Source organism: Nematolebias whitei, chromosome 14, assembly GCF_014905685.2.
Source record: "Nematolebias whitei isolate Nwh7 chromosome 14, NemWhi1, whole genome shotgun sequence".
NCBI classification, from domain to species: Eukaryota; Metazoa; Chordata; class Actinopteri; order Cyprinodontiformes; family Rivulidae; genus Nematolebias; species Nematolebias whitei.
The window spans coordinates 36,187,323-36,201,963 of record NC_056511.1 but is presented as its reverse complement, the minus strand read 5'-3'; the positions used below and the strand labels follow the sequence as shown (position 1 = coordinate 36,201,963).

At 38.1% G+C, this 14,641-nt stretch overlaps 1 protein-coding gene across 3 annotated transcripts; it reads left to right on the top strand.

The window, feature by feature from the left end:
* Positions 1-637: 637 nt before the first annotated feature.
* Positions 638-13,550, top strand: aifm1 (apoptosis inducing factor mitochondrion associated 1; the record flags this gene model as incomplete). 3 transcript variants are annotated; one of them, XM_037687492.1, is given in 15 exon segments in its annotated part: positions 638-925; positions 3,235-3,365; positions 5,229-5,313; positions 8,208-8,327; positions 8,899-8,976; positions 9,251-9,369; positions 9,460-9,590; positions 10,793-10,883; positions 11,058-11,142; positions 12,294-12,370; positions 12,487-12,595; positions 12,702-12,809; positions 12,898-12,986; positions 13,064-13,204; positions 13,408-13,550. In XM_037687492.1, coding segments are annotated over 15 exon segments (1,595 nt in total), but the record flags the coding sequence as incomplete, so codon positions are not given.
* Between the last annotated feature and the right edge of the window lie 1,091 nt (positions 13,551-14,641).

Below are 14,641 nucleotides of genomic sequence, written 5' to 3'. Positions count from 1 at the left end.
ATTTAAAAACACTGAACCATGTGTTCAGCTTTAATGGCTGTACGCCTAAGATTTACACAGGAAAAAATCGTGAGAATAAGTTTATTATTCAGCTTTGACTAACTAAACGTGCAGATACTTCATTGCTCCTGTCAAACAGGTTACACTGAGTGGAGTGGTCGACCGTTCCAAGATGGCGGCTCTACTGGCGATAGCGGTCAATGCTGTATTTAGTGTTTATATCTATGGTAACTCACAGCAGGAGTGAGAGTCCCCAGTTTGAGCACCATTTTAGTTGCTATGGTAAATAAACACCTGTAGGGGGCAGCAGCTCCATGGAGCTTCCTTTATCTGCACGTTTACGACGAAGAAGACCGGGCTTTACGGCAGTTACCAAAGAGCCTTAAAACGTCAAGATAATCCCCCGACAAACCAACATATCGGCGTCAGATACAGGCCCTATGTGTAAACTCACCTAACATTTACATTCAATTTATAACAGTAAACGTGTTCAGTTCCTCTATATAAAAATTAAAAACACAAACATTGTGTCAAAATCTTAAATGCGAACGTTCGCTTGTTACGGTTGAAGCGACGCCATTTTTTTCCCCCACCGGCGTTATCCATGTTCGTTCGCTTCCGCGGTGACATATCTTCATTTCTAAAGCGTCTCTGCCGTCGGTCTCCCATCGCTCCCCTACACGAAACGTATGACCTGTCTCTGGCCTTGGCGGCGTGCGGTCGGTGTGGCGCTGCTAGTTGACAGCTGTTTGTCTTGTTTAATTTACTGTAACTAGCTTTCTGTCCGGCTTGTGGGCAGTTGACGTGGGCGCTGTGTTACAGCAGAGCTGAGCCACAATGCTGAAATGTAGGACGGTGTGTAAAAAACTTGTGCCTCTCGTTCGAGCCTCATCAACAGCCTGCCGGCAGAATGTGAGAAGACCAGGTGGGTGAAGGAAACTAGTTGCTGGCTCGGTTGACTGGCCTACAACCAAATATTATTGAATGAATGAAGTTCTACTGTATTATGCCACCAAACCTCACGCTGTTCAGTCCCGTTAGCTTAGCTAAAGCTAATCTGACTTATGTTTACTAGTAAGCTAAGTAGCTAGTTGTTTGCAGGTATTTTGCAGGTATTTAGCACCAAACAAAGTTATGTAATTTTCTGAGACAACCTAATGTGTAGCCCACAACAAAGCATTTCCAGTAAATAATATCTATTTTAAATCATGTCTGCAGTCAGTTCTTTTAGACAGGTTCTCCATTTTCTACGACTTTCTTTAGCTTTCATGGTCTACTTTACCTCAATAACTTTGTGTTTACTTCCTGTGTTAAAGGATAAACGCTGGCACATTATTATAAGTTCATGGAAGGGGTGGCAGCTCATATTGTGGGTGTTAAGTGGGTGCTATATTTAGTTACCCAAATTCTTCAGCACATGTGGATACAGAGTCATTATCATGTCAAAGTTTGTCAAGCTCTTTGTTTCAACATCTACATTCTCCTTGAACAGTATTGGAATGGTAAGGCTGATTTATTTCCATTTGCTTTCGACTGAAAACACGTGGGACTGACATCAAGAAAGCAACATTTCATATTTTACTTCCAGGTGTTTACATCTGGATTGGTCACACAATTTAGAAGATGGTGTTATTTGGAATGGGTCACCTAAAAATGGCTAAATGTATTGGAAGAGATGGACTTAAAATGGATTAAAGTGAATGTTACTTAAGATCTAGTTTAAAATCAAAGCCCGTGACACGTTGACGTAACCAAACTTTTTTAGCTTTTTCCAGGCCCCTTGCAGTTGTCATTCATTTTGGTTGGGTTTAAGTTCTTTCAGTCTCCTCTTCAGCAGGTAAAGTGCTCCTCTATAGAGTTTACGTCTGGAACCATACAATTTCCCCCTGAAGAACTTGTTTATTGTTTTGGCTGTGTGTATTTTGGATCATCGTCTTGCTACATGATGAAGAATCACCAATCCAGAAAACTTTGTCTCAGAAGTTTTGAGCCTATTCTCAAAACTGAGAGTTTGATGTAATAGGACACAGCTGCATAACACAACTCATCTGTCACATGTTCCAATACTTTTGCACACCTAAAAATATCACAGCTGCATGTCAAATCCAGATGTAAACACCTAGAAGTAAAAGCTGAAATGTTGCTCTAAATGAATTGTCTTCACCTTTCTATACTTTCACATGCATTTCCTGTGTACAGGCAGCACATCTTAAAATCAGGACCTTAAATAAAACACTCAGAAGAAAAATTTGAAATTACTTTTTACAGTGTGTCATTTTTGGGAGAAAAAATTCAAAGTGCATAAACGCTGAGTTTAGAGGTCATCCTTATTACTTCTATAGAACCTGAGAGTCTAAACAGCAGCCAGGTCCTGCTAATAAAATGATTGAATTAACTGGTCATTAATAATTGTGAATGAATGGCAAAACTTGTGGCAGTTTGCAAGTCTGAAACATTTAGGTGCGTTTCAAAGAAAGAAAGAAAGATTTCAGCATTTTGGTGCCAATCAGTCTGAATAGGATTAAAAAGTAATTTGCTCTTCGTCATTCTAAACTTTATTTTTTCAATTTTTGGGAAGACTAACGGCTCACACTGTGTGCTGGTAGTTCTTTTATGAAAAATAGAAAGAAACAAGCAGTGAAAAAGCACTTTTAAGAACTGCATGTAAGCAATGTCAAGCCTCTTCAGGATGTTGAATTTAGAAGACCGCTGAAGAAGTGTATTATATAACTTGTTGATTAAAAGATAAAATGATTAATTGGATTAGCAAAGAGGCTTCAAAACAAAGTAAACGAGTCCTGGAACAATGTCTTTTGGACAAACGAAACTAATGTGTTGTAGATGTTTGATGGTCATGCATAGAGTCACATTCAGTAAGCTCACTGGTGGAGGTGCTGCAGGACCTGAACACTATGAGCTCCTCTGAACCAACAAAGAGTCAAATATGAGTTCATCTGGCCGACAACTGAAACTCTGCCTGAATCAGATCATGTTAAAAAAACAACCTGAATGGCTGAAGAAGTAAATCAGTGTTGCAATGACTCAAAGTCCAGCTCTCAACTCGCCTGAAACACTGTGGAAAGACATTAAGAGCTCTGCAGAAACAAATACCTGCTCACCTTAATAAACTGAAGTAACGCTGTAAAGAACAGCAGGCAGGAACTTATTCACAACAATGTGAGTTTTTGTGTATTTTATTTCACTCTTGTTTTTGTTACGTCATGTGTTTTCCAGGGTTGAACAATGTCAGAATACCTACGTGTGTCCCTGTGGCTCACATGTCCACCGGGCTGTTGGGGGGAGGTGGAGACAACCTAAAGTACGCCCTCGTGTTGGGAGCAACTTTTGTTGGTGGTCTGGCATATGTGAGTGAGTCTGTCCTGGAAAGATTTAGATGTTTTGACAACAAACGTTAGGAATCTGTTTGGGAAGTTTTTTTATTCTACACATTTAGCTTTGATCTGATTAAAACTGTACCCGAACAATGAATAAGAAGCTGAGTGAAAGTTTTAAACAGCGTTTGGTCTTTTATTTTGATAAATTCAGAACTTGATAACTAAGAACGTCCAACAGACTGCCTGACCATAAAAATCACATGTTCTCATATGATTAGTGACTACGTTTAACCCTTGGAATGTCCTTTAACTTCATAACTTTAAGGGGTCTTTAGGGGAATAATCCACCACCTTACTTAACTACTTAATAATCCTTTTTTTCCCACAATAAACTAGTCATTTCATTAGAGCTGTCTCAGCCTGAAATAAAAATATCAAATTTAAATGACTTATCTTGACTTTTTAATCTTTCAGGATCTTTATTTAAAAAAAATAATTTCCCTTCATTAGTATACTCTAAAGGATTTTTTTCTGACAATGAAAAAAAAAGTACAGGTTGAAGTCTGAGTCAGATCAGGTGGCTTTTTTAGTGAATCTACATGTGTGACTTGGTTAACGTGTTTTTTTTTCTAAATCTTTTTTAATTTAAACAAAAATGTATATTTTCTAAAACTCTACTTGTGCACAATGCAAGTTTTTGTTTTATTGTTTGCTTCTATTAAACCGTGGATATATTACCAGCTGCTGCAGCTCGGTGCATCCGCTATTGATGTCCTGATTTCAGTCAAGTCAACCAGAGCGAGCCGTTCTGATCCATGGAGCGTCCGATCCTTCAGCCTGCAGGCGCGCAGAACTGCTTTTTTAAAACTAAACATTTACTCATGAAACAAGCAAGAGTGATTTTGCTCTTTACGTCCAAACTGAAACAATTTTGTTGGATGAAATGACAGGCAGAACTCAACAGCAACGTCCAACCAGGAAGACGTACGTCTTCCGGGGTGAGCTGAAGTTCGTCCCTGTAGGGGTTTTCTTTAATTTTTGGTGATTGACGATCAGCCGATATTTACATGAGAAACCGATTTTACAGATTGTTTTGTAGTTTTAACAATTGTCTGAACTTCATTTATATTCAGAGCGCTACTTCATGGCCAGTTAAAACAAGTTTGTATTGATTCTAGGATATTGTTCAAGGTTATGTTTTTCAATAAAATAAGATTGGAAAATTGAAGGTGTTGTGACCTTATAACACCTGACAGTGTCGCTTATAAAACAAAATCGGTATCGGCCAAAATTTGATTTGGCAGGTCAGGTATTTTAGAGATCGGTGATCAGCCAGAAAACTGCAATCGGTGGGTAGCACCCCTAGTAAAATTCAAAGCATCACCAAGTGAGCAATATAAAAATTTTAATTATTCATGGATTCAAGGTTCCTTATTTGTCATAGTGATAGAGGTACAAATTAAATAAATTACTGAAATTTTTATATGATCTGATAATAATGGGATCAGAAAATGCATTTATATTGGGATTTCCCTGTGGTGAATTTATCCCCAAGGAACAGTAGAGGGTAGTCACGTTACTGTGCTGTGAGGTTACAGGAGCATTTGAAAGAATCCTGAGGGAAAAAGTTAAAATAATTTTTAGGCTTTATCAGGAACTATCAAGCTTACTGACATCACCAAAATGTAAATAAATAAATAACACAAACAAGAATAAATGCGTGGCAGATTTTTTTTCCCCCCCCATGAAACCTTCTAGGGGTTGATTTAGATTACGACAGATGTTCACTATGGGATCGTTTTGGCCGAGCTGTTACAACACTCTTTTCCATCAGATCAGCTTGTTTAATTTTGCATGAAGGGAAAGTTGAACTGAATGTGTTTAATTTCACAGACTCTTATAACCTTGAAGGAAGATCATGAAATATATATGAAACGTATGGAAAGATCAACCTCCCACATCCAGTCAGAGCCGCCCAGTGAGTCGATTTTATTCTTTCAGAAGTCATGTTTTTATCTCAGCTCTGAATTTATTTCTGCTAAGAGATGGTGAGAGACTCGGAGTTATGTCTTTTCATTATCGCCCCAAGACATTTTTCTTGTGTTTGTGTGTCTGACTGTTAGCTAAATATCTCATGAACTGCTGGATGGATTTTAACAACACTCTAGGGGAAAGTCAGCTCAGTTCAAGAGGCTGCCACAGCTAATCCACAATAGCAACAGTACAAGGTTACTCAGTTTTAGAGATATTAAGCTAAAATTTTGTGTGGTAGTAGTTGTGGTGTCTGTGAGCAGGACACCCTATCCCCAATTGCTCCCCGGGCGCCTTCAATACTGCTCCACCTAAGTGCATCCCAGGTGCGATGGTTTAAATGCAGAGAGCCAATTGTGCCATTGTATGGGAACATACAATGATGACAACACATAAAACATTAAATGCTAGTGCAAACAGATCTCGTGACATCTTGCAACATCATTCATTTCTTTCGCCCTTTCCGTCTTCAGGGTCTCCACAGCGAGTCATCCTCCTCCATCTCTCTCTGTCCTCACTCCAACTACCTCCATGTCCTCTCTGACTGCATCCATACATGTCCTCTTGGTCTTTTTCCTGGCAGCTGCATTTCTAACATCCCAATGCCACTGTCTCCAGACCATACAACATAGCTGGTCTCACCACTGTCTTGCACACTTTTCCTTTGATCTTTGCTGAAACCCTTTATCACAAATCACTCCTGAAACTTTCACGAGGTTTGACAAAAACTGCTCCGTCTCTTCTCATCATAAGACAATCTTCGTTCAAACTACAGGTGAAAGTGGTCCAATTTTTTCCCATATTCATTCGTTCGACCTTTATTTAGACAGGTAAATATGCAAACTATATCAGATTTTTTTTTAATGACAGCCTGAATGTGACAAATCTGACCCAGGTCACTTTCATATGTGGTACTAAGTCAGATACATATCTGATGTTTTCCAACACAACCACAGTCGCATCATTCAAGTAGGAGTATACAGACTTATCCTAATGTTGATATTCTCGATGGCAGTGACTTGCAGTTTAAAGCTCAGAACTCCATATAATTGTGTGTGTGGGTTGTTTAGTTTTTTCATGTCCATGTTGCTGCTTGATTGAGATCTACACCACATCTGGTGTTGGATTGTATCGATACTAGCTTGACAGGGTTGATGCTCCAGTTGGTTTCTCTCCTACTTTCAGTTTGTCATTCCCACTCTAGAAACATAATTCTGCACCAGAGAACAAGACCCAATTTAACCACTGAATAAAACAAGCATGGCAGATCATTTAGTTTGCTTCAATTGCACGACAACTTAAGAACATGCTGACAGGTGTAGCATCCAAAGTGACGTCCATAAAGACGGCGTGCTCAGTGTGACGTCACGTCTTCTGTCATCTCAGAACCTTAAACAAGTTAGTCTGAAAATGGGCGCGATTAAATTAAAATGCTTATAAAAATAAAAACAGACTTGAGCGTCAGGACCTGCAATGTGAACGTAGCCTTAGTACAAGATTCTGTTGTAACAGGTGGCGGGTGATATGCATTCCTTCAAGGAATGCTGTTGAATTTTTAATGTGTATTGTAGCTGTGGAAGTGAATTCTTTATCATTGACTATTATCATTATTATTAATGATACTATTATTATGATTATCATTTGACTGGTCAAATGTCACTCATGGTAATAAGAGAGTGAAACTTATTATGCTGCAAACCTCAGTGTCTGTTTTTATGGGAACAGTTTATTTTTTAGTCTTGGTTTGAAGTAATTTACTGTAAGAGCTGACTCTGAATCAGCTGACTCTGCAGCGCCCAGTTCAGCTTCCTCTCTGTTGCCATGAAAACAGAAGATTTGAAGACGTCGCAACAAATTCCCAGTGACACTGTTTTTTTTATGAAAGTGGCATTTCTTAAAGGAAAGCATATCACCCTCCTACTTGTGCCAAAGTTTTAAACAAAAATGTTGCACAATCTGTTAACACCCGGCGTGTGTGACGGGGAAGAGTCTCAGCTACTAAAGTTAAGCTTAATATCTGTATAAGTGACTTAGTTATAGCCGTTTTTGTATTTTTGTATGCTGCAGGAGCCATCTCGATTGAAGCTGACTTAAAAAGTGAATCAGTCGTTGAGGAACATTCAGTGATTACTTTCTGAGAATTTCATTAAATTCCATCCAGAGGTTCTTAAGATATTTTGCTAACAGGCGAACAGACATGTACAATTACATGATAATTAGTGGATTAGTTTAAAATATGCAGTGCCTTTTATCTTAACTTTAATTTTCCATTATTTTTTTTTAGATGTCTTTTACTACTCCAGGCTGCGTTATACTTCATGAGAAGTGAGACGTTTGTTCTCGTTCGCAGGGCTGCAAGAACAAGAACGTCATTGTATTCTCAACATGCTGTCTGCACAAAGCTTTTTTTCTTGGCAGTGTCCAAGAACAGTTGTGTGATTGGTCAGAAACAGCTAGCCGAGGCAGTGTTTAAGTATGAAAACCTATATAACACATCTTTAAAGACACAAATGGTTGGTTTGTGGAATGAGGAAGCCCAAATGTGCATGGAGGAGACCACTTGTTGGGAAACAAAATAAATAAAATAAAACATTTCCTTCATGACAAATTGGCAAAGGCTAAAGAACGCCAAGTTCAGACATGAGTGGTGATGCTAGTGGGAGGCAGGGAGTCCTGCGGTGGGTTTCTCATGAAGTATATCATGGCCTAAACAGACTTTGTTCTTGTTCTTGACAGCTTGAGAAAATGAACACATTTCTCTGTTCTTGCAAAGTCTGTAAGCAGCCTTAGTTTGGACTTGTTTTATATTTTGGGCTCAAGTTTGATTCTCTTCTCCCTCAGCTCTTTCTGAGCCGAAGCCCGAAGCTGCATCTTCACCAGAGGAACCGAGCCCCCCGCCTGAGGCAGCAGCACCCGTCGCAAAGGCAGCAGCCCCCAGTGAAACAAGTGAACCACCTCCAGGTTGTCTTAGATATTTTATCAGGCAGACATATTTTTTGATCATTTAAAATTAAGAGTGACGAGATGAGGATAAATGCTGAACATCTGTTTGATGACTCCAGCTGCTACAAAACACCCAATTATTTAAAATTCTCCTTTTTTTGTTTGTTTATACTGAAGGTTTCCTGAGTTGTTCTGCTCTTCTGTTAATTATGTGACTTGTCTATTTCCAAAAAGTCCATAAACTTTGATGTTTCCTTTGGGGGGGCATGTTTTACTTTTTGTTTCTGTTCACAGTAAATGAAACCTCGACAGATGACACTTCTGTGTTTTTCTTGCTGGTCACACTATTTAAAACTGTCGACTTTAATCATTTTATTCTTTTTACAAATCTAAGTCTGTCTGTGTAATTGGACCATCAGTTTGTTGGTTCTGTGTGACTGAACGCTCCAAAGAACTCTGCAGGCTCAAAGCTTGGTCCTTCTGCTATAATGCATTTAATGAATCTATGGAATAACTGGAGTTGTATTTATGAGGACGTTGTGATGTTCATCTACCACCTCGGATGTTTCTGTTGTCTCATTCTGACCAGCTGATGATTTGGTCACACTAGCAGAACCCTCTGCAGCAGAACCTCCTGAGCTTCAGCCTGAAGGTTTGACAAAAAGTGGTGAGTTGATCTTACAGTTGGAGAGGGGAGGCAGACACGGCACCATGCTTTTAGTTTTTTGTTTCTCCACCTTTCAAGCACCTTTATACACTGTACATATTTTTTATGTCTTTTTGTTCTTTTCACATCATTTTGGTTCTTGCAAAGCAAATTTCACTTCTTTCTATTGAACTTTTTTTTTTTTTATCCATTTAGATGCTTGTGTTCGCTGATTAATGTTTTGCTTCTCCCCTTCTCTTCTGTTCGTCTTTGCTTTCTCTGTAAACTCCAGCAGCAGACTCCACACCTCCCTCCCACAGGCTGCCCTCTCACACCCCCTACCTCCTGATTGGAGGAGGCACCGCCTCTTTCGCTGCAGCACGATCAATTCGAGCCAGAGACCCCGGTGCTAAAGTCAGTCGTGGCTCTACGTTCACCCAAAATACAGTTTTGTCCTCCGGTTCTGTGAACGTCACCACATCGACTTGTTGTTGTTGTTGTCAGGTTCTCATTGTGACCGATGAGCTGGACCTTCCTTACATGAGACCACCTCTTTCTAAAGAGCTGTGGTTTTCTGATGATCCCAGTGTGACAGAAACGCTGCGCTTCAAACAGTGGAACGGAAAAGAAAGAAGGTGGGTTTGAGTCTGGTCAGCTGTTTTAACCTAATTTGCTTTATTCTCTGGTTTCTTTCAGGCACTGGTGCTGATTCTAAATACACTCAGGTTGCTTCTGATTTAATAATCTATCATAAAGTGAAATGATGGTGTTGAATCAGCTTTCTCTGTAATGCTCAGACATTTATTAGCTCTGGCTTCAGCATTTCAGCTTTATTGGTCCACACTCTTTAAAAAATTATTATTATTTACTTATTTACAGAAACGCACATTATCTGATTGTATTGTCTCCATGGAAACTCTGAAACTGACGGCAACAACAAAAGCCGTCACAGATGACGATAATAATAATAATACGTTTTCCTTAGATGTGCCTTTGACACTCAAGGACACTGAACTGAGGGTACAAGCAACAGCAACGTATTAAAACATCAAAACACATAAAAAGCAAAGGTTTTGTCCACTAAAATGTGAGTAACGTCAGCTTTAGAGGATGTTGGTTTTGTTCTAATGAAGAGGAGTTCACTGTTTATTTAAGGAACTTTGAAGAAGAACGAGATTTAAGTTCATTAAGGCAGTTATCAGGAGAGGACGTAATGTGGTATATGAATTTACCGTTGTGGTCCAGTTAAAAATAATAAACTAAAGGTAAACTGAACTTTCTGACTACTTGAACACATCCTGTCGATACGTTGAGACACAACTCTTGCTCTGTGTGCATGTTGCCCTCAGTGTTCGGGGTAAATCCAAAAACTACTGACAAACAAAAACGACAAGCTTTATCCAAACGTACTGAAGAGTTAAAGTAGTAAAAATAACTAGAATAATTAACATTTCATGTGAAAATGCTGCTAAAAAAGCTTAACACTTGAAATTTATCAATAGCTGAAAACTGGAAAATAAGGCTGCAAGAAGCGCAACAATAACAGACTTTGATATTTACACTTGTAGTAAATCAAATCTAAATATAGTAAATCAAATCTAAATATATATATTTACCCATTTTAATGACTAAAGTTTATGATGTGGTTCTAACAATGCATGTACAAGAATGAGCATTCTATGATTAAATTAGAGTTAAATGTGTGTTTTGGCTTGTAACACTTGCTGATTGTATAATTTCAATATTCTTTTCAAGCAAAAGTTTTAAAAACAATAAATATATATATTTTTATTGTTGAAAATGTCTAATGATTTTAACTTTTGCATTTCTCTGACAGTATTTACTTCCAGCCGCCGTCATTTTACATCAATCCAGAGGATTTGGACAGCGCAGAAAATGGAGGAGTGGCTATTCTCACCAACAAAAAGGTTTGTGGTTTTTACTTGTTTCTTGATCTGTAAGAGTTTATTAAAGAAACTGAATGCTATATTCATTGCAGGGATTATCTTTTCCAAATGAAATGCTTAATGAGGTTGATATATGTTCAATGGATAAATAAACCTGTAAAACAGGAGGTAAACGATGGGTTGAATATATTTTAGGTGGTTCACATGGACGTGAGGGGAAACAAAGTCAAACTGGACGATGACACTGAGATTTCATACGACAAGTGTTTGATTGCTACAGGTAAGAACGCCTGATTGTGTGAATAATAATTAAGCATTCACACTTTTGGGATCCATTTTTCTTCCATCCATTTTTCAGCATCTTTCTCGTTCCACAGTTTTTGTGCTATTTCAACAAATCATATCAAAACATTCAGCTCTTTCAGGACAATCCTACTATGAATTTTGGTACAACTTTAGCTTTTTTAAATATTTAGCCTCTTCTGCCATTTTTTTCCCTCATAGAAAATGAATTGAGCTCATTTTCCATCCTTCAAATCTTTAGATATGTTTATAACCTTTTACTGCTCCTGTCACATTTTGTTCTGCTTCAGCTTCTTTCAGCTTCCTTGTGCAAATTTAAACATTTTCAACTAATTTCACATATTTTACACTCTTACACTTTTTTCAGTCTAATTCAACAAAAGTGTGTTCTCTCCACTTCTGCTTATTTAAGCTTCTTTCTGCTTTTTTAGCTACTTTTCAGCTGTTTGTTTGCTCATTTCAGCCTTTATCAGATAATTTACACTTTTTTTGTGCTCATTTCTGCATCTTTCATTCTAATTGGGCAAACATGTTCTTTCTGCTTTCTTTTACTAATTTAAGCTTGTTCTACATTTTCAGCTACCTTTTTAGCATTTTGTTAGCTAATTTCATCCGTTTTCAGATTAATTCAAGCCTTTCATGGGACTTTCTGCTACTTTCGGCCCAATTAACGTTTTTTCTGCTAATTTCAGCTTGTTATGCTAATTTCATCTTAAATATGCTAGTTTTAGCTATTTCAGCTACTATTTACTGTAGCTGTTTTATGCTAATTTTAGCTTTTTCTGCTAATACCATTTTTTTAGCTCATTTCACTTCTTTCTTCTTTCTGCCTTTCAGATAGTTTTCAGCCATTTTTTTGTTGTTGCTAATTTAAGCTTTTTTTTTTTTAGCTAATTTCCTACTTTTACGCTCTTTTCTGAAACCTAATTCAGCAAATATGTGTTCTTTTTGCTTTCTTCTAATTTAAGCTTGTTCTTTAATTTCAGCATAGTTTTAGCTAATTTAATCTGTTTCTTTTCTTCTGCAATAATCATTCACACTGTATTTTGGAAATGCAATTTCTCTATTTTAGATTAGGTTTTATTCAGATTAGTTGGACTCAAATTTATTTATTTTTTTAATCTTCAGGTGGCGTTCCAAGAACTCTGCAGGTACTGGAAAGAGCGGGAGAGGAGGTGATGAAGAGGACGAGTTTGTTTCGTAAGGTCAGGGTTTGAATTGGATGACGGTTTTGTTTGTCAATGTCAAACGTATTTTCTGTGAACGTTAATAAATTACACACTGAAGCAAAAGAGGTTGATGTAAGATTTTTAATCCTTAGATTGATGACTTCAAATCCCTGGACAAGGTCTCAAGAAGCGTAAACTCCATCACAATAATTGGAGGTGGTTTCCTGGGCAGCGAGCTGGCCTGCGCTCTTGGCAGGAAATGTGAGAATCAACAATCCGAATGTGACAGAAAACATCCGACTGATGTTTACGAGTGATACAATGAATTGATTTTAAATTAATTTGCTGTTTTTTTTAATGTTTTTAGCAACAGAATCTGGACTGGAGGTCGTACAGATGTTCCCTGAGAAGGGCAACATGGGGAAGGTGCTGCCTGAGTATCTGAGCAACTGGACCACAGAAAAAGTCAAGAAAGGTTCATTTTTCCCCCATTTAGTTTGGCAGCTGTGGAAAAAAAGATTTTTCCTCGTGAAGCTTGTTGATTCTTTTTCTTTGTTTTTCAGAGGGTGTGAAAATCATCTCCGAAGCGCTGGTGAAATCTGTGGCTTACAAAGATGATAAACTGGAAATCCAGCTGAAAGATGGCCGATTGGTAGGTTACAATATTAGCCGAATGTGGCTTAATTCAGGACAATAATTTCACAGAGGATCTTGTACTCGATGTTGCAGGTGAGAACGGATCACATTGTTGCAGCAGTTGGCCTGGAGCCCAACGTAGATCTCGCCAAGTCAGCCGGTCTGGAGGTGGACTCTGACTTCGGTGGTTATCGAGTTAATGCAGAGCTTCAAGCTAGGTCCAATATTTGGGTGGTAAGTTAAACCAAAGTTCTAAATATTTAGAACATTTTCCATGTTTGATTACAGTGCCCTCTTGTGGTCAGTTCACATCATGACTGCTTTCGCTTTTAATATTTTATGTAAACAAGTCACTCCTCAGTAGGATTTTGCATCATGTACCAGCTCCATTTTCTTTTCTGTAATGCATAACCACAACCTGTTCTGTTTGAAAACAGGCTGGAGATGCTGCGTGCTTCTACGACATCAGATTGGGCCGCAGAAGAGTCGAGCATCACGATCACGCCGTCGTCAGTGGGAGACTGGCAGGAGAAAACATGACCGGAGCCAACAAACCTTACTGGCATCAGTCTATGTTCTGGTGGGTATTCTTGTTTTTAAGATTGATCTGTGGTATTACTTGGGGTCACAAATTCAAAACTGTTTTTTTTTTTTTTATTTAATTAAAATTGTGTGTGTACAAACTAAGAACCAAACTGATGGAAAGCTGAAGCTCATCTGCATCGTTGAAGGTTGCATCTGTAAGGAAGCAGAGGAGCAGCAGGTGCAACTCTTCTAAAGTCTCAGATGATTTTAGAATTCAACTAAATGCTAATCTTAAAAGTTATCACATTAAAAAAAACAATACTTTGGATGAAAATACAAGTAAGAACCTAAAAGAAACAGATATTTGGATTTTACCTTCAGTTATCTGCCCATCACTGCTTCATTATCAGCTGCACCATCTTGGGTTTGGACTAAAGCCTGCTGTAATTCCCTCTAAATTACATGGGTCATTTAAGGCCCACGGGCCAAACCTGACCCTTGTTAACATCTCATCTGGCCCCCCAGTATGATAATTTAAGTGTAAAATATTATTTCTGCTCATTTTGCTTAATAAACTTATAAATACTTGATTTATTGCAGACCTCTCATGTCAGATGGCTAACTGTGATGCTTTTTTGAAGGAAAAAGTTAGGATTTTTCAGTAATCTTTGAATCTGATGTGGAAAGAACAACAGAGAACGTTAAATAAGACAGATTAAACTTTTGTTGAGGGACCTGCAAGCAAGAAATGATGTCATGTATCTGACCTGTGTTGTATCGACTGAAATTGGCACATGGAAGGACCAAGTTTGACGCTAGATTAAATAGCTAGTCTCCACTCGTCTTCCTTCTTTGCCTGCATAAGAGGCAGAGGTACATATGTGTTGTTGTATGCTTTTATAGCACAAACCTAAATATATATATAGATATATATAGAGATATAGATATAGAGATATAGATATAGATATATATATATAGATATATATATATAGATGTATAGAAATTAAAGAAATGTACAACCAATCTAAAACTGTGTCACACTGATATACTCCTCTTCCTGTTAGGTGCTGGAGTCCTCCACTGGTCCTGATTAGTTTTTCTGGTTGTAACTGAACCGGCTTATGGTGTCCCAAAAAAAAAAAAAAA